General features: G+C 49.5%; 1 protein-coding gene across 1 annotated transcript; it reads left to right on the forward strand.

The window, feature by feature from the left end:
* The first annotated feature begins 3,421 nt into the window (after positions 1 to 3,421).
* On the forward strand, positions 3,422 to 3,998 carry LOC124700628. The gene is made up of 2 exons (XM_047232721.1): positions 3,422 to 3,663; positions 3,793 to 3,998. The coding sequence occupies exons 1-2, from the start codon at positions 3,582 to 3,584 to the stop codon at positions 3,996 to 3,998; spliced, it is 288 nt and encodes a 95-aa protein (XP_047088677.1). The 5' UTR covers positions 3,422 to 3,581.
* The last annotated feature ends 2,886 nt before the right edge of the window (positions 3,999 to 6,884 follow it).

The raw sequence follows: 6,884 nt of genomic DNA on the forward strand, positions 1-6,884 counted from the left end.
CACACATATCCCACTAATAAAATTGTATAAATAATATAGGAGGGACCTTAGCAAACCTAGCATCAAAACAAAAATGATTTTTAGAAGACAAAATATGGCACGTGAACATAGATCTAGGTACCATATGCATGAGAAGAGAAAACGAATAAACGTAAAAGCAAGAAAGATAGTAGCCTCTTAACGACTTGGCCTGAACCAGAGGTTTTCTTCCCAACTAACCAGAAAATGGAAAAGAATTAATGAATGGGTTAACCTGTAGGTCCATGAAATGAGCAGTATCGGGCAGGAAAATACCGAGGCAGGTCGGTTGATCCAAGGTGACAGACAAACAATAGATAATAACAATTCTGAGACCAAATCAGCGGAAGAATCATTTGAAAGAAATATAGAGCATGAAGAAGAACAAATGAGATCACTTGACTGTTTCCACACCAGCCAAATGCCATCAAAGCATATGGTCTTTGGAGAAAGAGAGGAGGAGGCAGCTGGTCGATGCGAGGACTGCAACGGAACAATGCACGCAGGCAGTGCCGGCAAAAGTGTCGAGGACGCAGACGACGGGGATGAACATGCACCGTTTCTTATTTGTATGCTAAATAATGAAAAAGGCATCAGACAATCCAAACCATCAATGTCCGAAAATATGTACTCCAACAGAAATGCCATACAGGAAAGAGTACTAATTGTGCTGCAAAATCTGAGTACAAATTAAATGTCATAGCTCAGTCTAATAACAGGTAAAAGGTTACTGTTAAGAACGATAGGGGTCTACTTGCATCCACTGATAAAGTAAGCTGAAATATAAATATATTTGGCACTGTAGTATAACTACTAAGTAAGTTGTATTTTAGCCTGGCAAATTATATTCATAAACAGACTGTTTGTCTTTCTATACTTATCTCATTGAGTTTAGTCCACACGCCACATGAGAAATGAATATCAGTCTTATTTTGCAATTCACGAGCTGCTAGAGAGTAATTAGTAAGTTTAACTCAATCATGAACACTTTATCTTGCTATATAATATTTGTAAAACAAAAAATGGAGTACCGTACAAGGAAGTTCAATGACAACCTATGCCACCTTAAGTGTTACTTGTTGAATACACTGATCAGGGCCTTTTTAATTCCAATAAAATGGAACATATTCCATCAAATAAAAGCATGCACAACATAGCTGGGCACCAATATCCACGAATCAAGAATTCAAGATAAAGAACGGGTGTTAATTACACACTATTTTCCTCACACAGTACCTAACGGTGCTGGATACACTTACAATATTGGTAGATAAGCAGATCAATAGAATTGCGAACTATTGCTTAAATTTGTTGGCCAAACAACTCAGTTTCGTTTATCGTCTTTGTTCATGCAAATGAAACAAAATATGTGAATGACCAGTTTAGATTTATGTCAAACACCTTGTATGCATGCTAAGCAGAATCTGCACAAACATGATTTTCTGGGATTAAATCGAGAGAGAGAGGAGGCAAATCGTTAGGAAGAAAAGATCTTGGGTAACTACATCGAAAACTCATGGCATTCTCGTTCTTGCTCCCGTTGATTGTTGGGGAAAGAGGGATCAGCCCGAGGTCTCCGCTCCACCGCTGCACCTCTGTTTAACGCCAACAGTTTTCTTGGCCGTGGGTGATGGTGATTGGTGCCCTCCATGGCAAAGAAGAGGCAGATGAGGAAGAGATTGAAAAGGAACAAAATAAGCAAATAGAAACTCAAGAGAGAGAGAGGAAAAAAAAAAGAACCGGGGAGATCATACCCCAAAACACCAAGAAAAGGCATGGGGAAATAAGAATAGAAGAGAACCACCCACATAAACCAAGGATTAAAACGTAAATAGGCTCTAGCTCGTCCAGGTGCGCGCTCGCCACCGACGCCCACGCACAAGCTCACCTCCGCCGACGTCCACGCACGTGCTCACCGCCGATGCCGATGCCCACACACGCGCACGTTGCCATCGCCCACGCGCTCCCTTCCTACCGCCGCCGCAGCCGCCGCCGGCCTCGCGTCCAGTCTCCTCCGTCGCTCCGGCGCTCCAAGCCGCCGCTTCTTTCATGAGAGAGAGATCGAAAAGGAACCGGTACTCGGTGGTGGGGAATTGGGGAACTGGGAGAAGAAGGCGAGGGCGAGAGACGCCACCCCTAATTTTGGTCCTCGTCGAGGCCGACGGCACGAGAGAGAGAAGAGCGAGGAAAATCTCACGGGAGAGGAGAGAGGCGGCGGCATCACACGGAGGGGACGGAGGTGTCAGGGGAGAGGAGGAAAATACCAGAGACGCATGTGAGAGACGATAATAGGGTTTGCTCCCGATATTTCTGGCTAGCTGACCCAATCATGAGATGCCGCCCCGTGCTCCGCCCCTCCGCCCCGTGCCGGCGCCGCTCCTCTTGGCCGCCCCGTGCTCCGCCTCTCCGCCGCCGGCCCGGAGCTCGCGGCGCCGTCGGCACGCCCTCCGCGCCACGTCGACGCACGGTTCAAGGGCAAGCCCGCCGTCGCGCCGCCCCCGCGGTGGCCCGTCACTCGCGCCTTGCTCGCCGCCGCGGAGGAGGTCGCCGAGATGGTGCACCTGCTCCTCTCTCTCCTGCATCAACCGCCGGCGCTGCTCAAGGCGGCGAATGGGGAGCGGGGATTGGGGAGAGGAGAAGAGGCGGCTCAAGGCGGGGAGGCGGGGATTGGGGAGAGGAGAGAGGCGGGGATTGGGGAGGAGCACACGATGCGCCAACGCCGGGCCGGGAGGGCTTTTACCGACCCATGGATAAAATGCGGGTTCGCGCGAGGGCCTCGCGCCCTGGACCGAACGGACGGCCGAGATCGCGCCACGTCAGCTCGATCGGACGGCCCAAAATCCAAAGCGCTGTGAGAGCTCCATGAGGGTGCAGCAATCATACCGTGGGATGCACAGCCAACTGTCTTCCTACACAACCGCTAATCCATTGGTTTAATCGGCTTAATCAACACACACAGAGACAAGTACCATGAGCGCGCGCCGTCACGCCACACCTAGCAAGTAAACAAAAAAGCTAGTACTGCCAAGCACGTGTACACAATACGATACGATACATACTCCGGACTCCGGTTCTCGAGACCGTGGATGGACGAAAGAGAAGGCCAAACCGAATATTTCCACCAGCTCACGGCCGTCGGATCGGAGCACACGCGGCAGCTTCCCGTGCGGCGCCGCGATCTGGAGGGAACCCGTGCGGAAGCTGCGAAAACCTGTGGTACAGTGGTGCCACCTCACGACCCGTCCCGGTCGGGGCCGTCAAAACCTGATGGCGACGCCGCGCCCAAAAAGCTCCCGATCGCACGCGCATGTCTCCCCTTGTCCCATTCCCGATCGGCTCCTGTGATCCCCTGCTATAAAAGCTCGCTGCCGCGGCGGAACTGGCCACAACTCGGCAGGCAGGCGGCAAGCAAGCAACAGCTGCTTCCTGCTTTAGTAGCTTCTTCCATCACCGGTTTTGATTGCTGCTCGGCGGCGTGTGACAAGACAAGGGGAGAGAGTGATAGTTTCAGAAAGAGTAGCTTTTCTTGAAGAGGGTGGAAGGAGATCGATCAAGAACTCGAGATGTGCATGGACAAGTCCGCCGTGCCGGCGAAGAAGATCTGGCTCGCAATCGCCTCCCGCCTCGGCCTCCGCCCAACAGCCGGTAAGTTCAGCTCTTCTGTTTTACATCATCGATCGTCCTCTTGAATTTATTGCCAATGGCGGCCATATATTCCGCCAAATTCGAAGCTATTGGATTTGTTTCTGATCGATCGGTTCGCTTGCGCTGCAGGGCTGCGGAACCTGAGGAAGGAGGTGAGGACGTGCGAGTACCGCGACGTGCACGTCATGTGGGAGATGCTCAGGGAGATGGGCTCCCCGCTGGTGCCCCTGGAGGAGAAGGAGGCCGCCGCAGCCGCGGCCGTCGCGGCGGCCGCCGCTGCCAGGAAGAAGAAGACGGCCTGGAGGCGGTTCGTATACTACTGCTGCGCGTTCTGATCATCTGAGATGTCGATGAACGCGGAAACTGGGCATCGTCAGAGTTAGAGCAGAGGCCATGTGTAATTCGAAACAGCATTGGCCCTCTCACAGAGTGTGCAAATAGGCAGATGCGCAGATAAATGCATAGGTGGATCCTGATGTTCCACTGGAGATCATCGCCATATGCGCCTAGGATCCGGATGATGAGGGTGTGAATTTAGAAAATGGGCAATCGAGACGGGAGCAAGCATTCCGGTACCGATCGGCAGCTCCCTCGCTTAATATGAGTACATTGAACGAAAAGGGCGTCTTGCCGAGCCAGTTGTTCTCGCTCAATGTTGAGCGAGCTCTTTTTCTTAGTGCATGAATCCGTTCGACTGATGTGTATAATGAAAAACCGTAGAACAAACGTAAGTAGTTTCTCACTTTCCCCAACAAATCATGTACAATTTTCATCAACTAAAACATTAGTCGGTTTACCAATCAATTCATTCAGAAATACTGCTCAAAAAAACCATCTCAACACTACACCTTGACTAGCTCCCAAAATGGCAAGTTTACGCATGTAGTAAGATCACAGATTGGTACCAACTACAATCTACGGAGCATGTGTGAATACCATGTTAATGTGACAATGTGTATTCTGCAGCATGTGCAAAACAAAATTGGGTTTGACAGTTCACAAGATTATGTGACTCTTCGGAAGATCGCTATACGTTGGTGATCAATTGACCTCAGCAAGAGAGTCACATCAAGGCCAAGGCTCAAGCCAAGCCAAGCTAACTCCATTTCAAGGTCACAAGACAAAATCCCCAAGGGATATGTTAGATCAGAAGATGTTGGAACTTCCTTCTCTCCGCCCAAGATGTCCCATGGTGACAACCACATCTTGATCATCTCAAACCAAGCAGACATGGACAAGAGAATCAATATCTTTCAACAAGCTATACAAGATATGCAAAGTTATTACAAGGAAATTGCAAGATAGCATTTATAAGTTCAACTTAGCCAAAGGAAAAAAGGCTTAGGCTAAAGGAAAAAAGTTTTCAAACTTGCTGCGGAAGCCAATGAGATAGAAACAAAATCTCGGGTGAATCATGCGCCAAATAAATCTCAATTGATGGCCAATTTCTCTAGACTATGAGGTCGTGGCATTCGATGTGCAGAAAAAGGAATTTGAGGTTCTTCGGGGTCCTCCATGCGAGGTCAGCGGTGGCAGTAATCCTATGTCCATCCTCCAGCTCCAAGGTGCACTTTGTGTGGCTTGTTCAGACAAGCGCTTAAATGTTATTGACATATGGATGATGAAAGATGTTGGGACCTGGGTAAAGGAATATCATATAGAGCTGAAAGGGTTCTCGCCAGAGTACTCATCAGAGTGGACTATACCATTGGCCATTGATCCGAAAGATGGACGAATTTTGCTCAAAACAGGCTGGTCATTGGGTTATTACGACCCCAAGACGGGGGAAATGGAGACCATATGCAGAGTGGGCAGGCCAGGGGATAGATTGAAATTCTGCCCTGTCATCTGCCATGAAAGTTTTGTCACCACACTTGGAATTTTTTAGTCCTACATTTTATGCAGTTCTTACGTTTGTTCTTTGATGACTGATTTCTCAAGAATGTTCAGTCATTTTCCACTAGTCTTTCTTGTTTGCTCGCTCGTGTACATCCCGCTCCACCGTTTGATTAGGCCCAACTTGCTAAGTGCATTGATTTACTTTACGAATCCATCATGGCATGAGGCCCGATCCATTGCATTTTATATTTGGATCTTTTTCGTATTTCAAAATAGTGAAAAAGTAAAGTAAGAGGTGTTAAGCTTTTTATCATTCTGGCATCGAGCTATTTTGCCGCAGCCCAAGTAGTTATTATGTTGTAAATTTAGTTTAGATACTTTGTGCTAAGACTTGGACGTTCCCCTCTCTCCCGTCTACAGTGCTGAGAGGCGATTTTGTGAACCTCCGAGTTTTCCCCACCTCGCTCGCCTCCGATCCGTGGATTTCTCCGCCTCCGCCGGCCGCTCCGCCGGCGGGAGGCTGGGAAATCCACGGATCGAGGCCTGTACATAGTGTAGGGGTAGGTTCGGATCCGGCCGACGGCGTCTTGGAGGCGGGGATGCGGTCGAGGTGGTGTTTGGTGTCGGCGTGCTTTCCTTCCGGCGACGGCGCTCCCCGGAGCTTCTTCGTCAAGCAGCTGTCTTCCTCGAGCTCGGCGGTCCGAGGATCTGGCGAGTTCGTCGTGCCCCGTTCGGGATCGACTAGGCGGCGATTCCGGTGTGTGAAGAAGAAGTTGAAGATGGCGTTCAAGCTCTCTGCGATGACGATGATGGCGTTTCTGCGAGTAGGGTTTGCGGATCCGGCGATTGGCGACTTCCCGTCTGCCATGGGGCTGGCTCTTTTCCAAGGCGTGATGCGGAGCAGCGGCAGCGGCGCGCCGTCGACGACTCGTTGTCTTCATCGGAGTCGGGATCTAGTAGAAGGAGGAGTTCGTTGTAATTTCCTTTTTTCTCTAGGTCTTTCTGTAAGAACAGTGGCTTAATGCAATCTAATCCTTTCGCAAAAAAAAAGATACTTTCTGCTAAATAAAAAGTTCAGATACTTCCGTGAAAAAACTGAAGACCGGGTGTGTGACAGCGTGCTCTCTACCACAAAGTCCACAACCAACGATAGTCGACACTCGACAGTGATGAGATCCTTTGCCTTGGAGGAAACTGTTCAAGAAATGTTCTTTCCTTCCAACGACACTCACGGGTAACCCACACCCACCATAAAGAGAAGCTGGCGGCGTCACTTGGATGGAACATGAGGAGCTAGTTGTGTGGACCTTTCGGCTTTCGCTTTCCATTTCGGAAAAAGATGAAACTAGCTAAGCTAGCCAGCGTAATCTCAATTATTGGTT

This window comes from Lolium rigidum, chromosome 3 (genome assembly GCF_022539505.1).
Source record: "Lolium rigidum isolate FL_2022 chromosome 3, APGP_CSIRO_Lrig_0.1, whole genome shotgun sequence".
In the NCBI taxonomy this organism is placed as follows: domain Eukaryota; kingdom Viridiplantae; phylum Streptophyta; class Magnoliopsida; order Poales; family Poaceae; genus Lolium; species Lolium rigidum.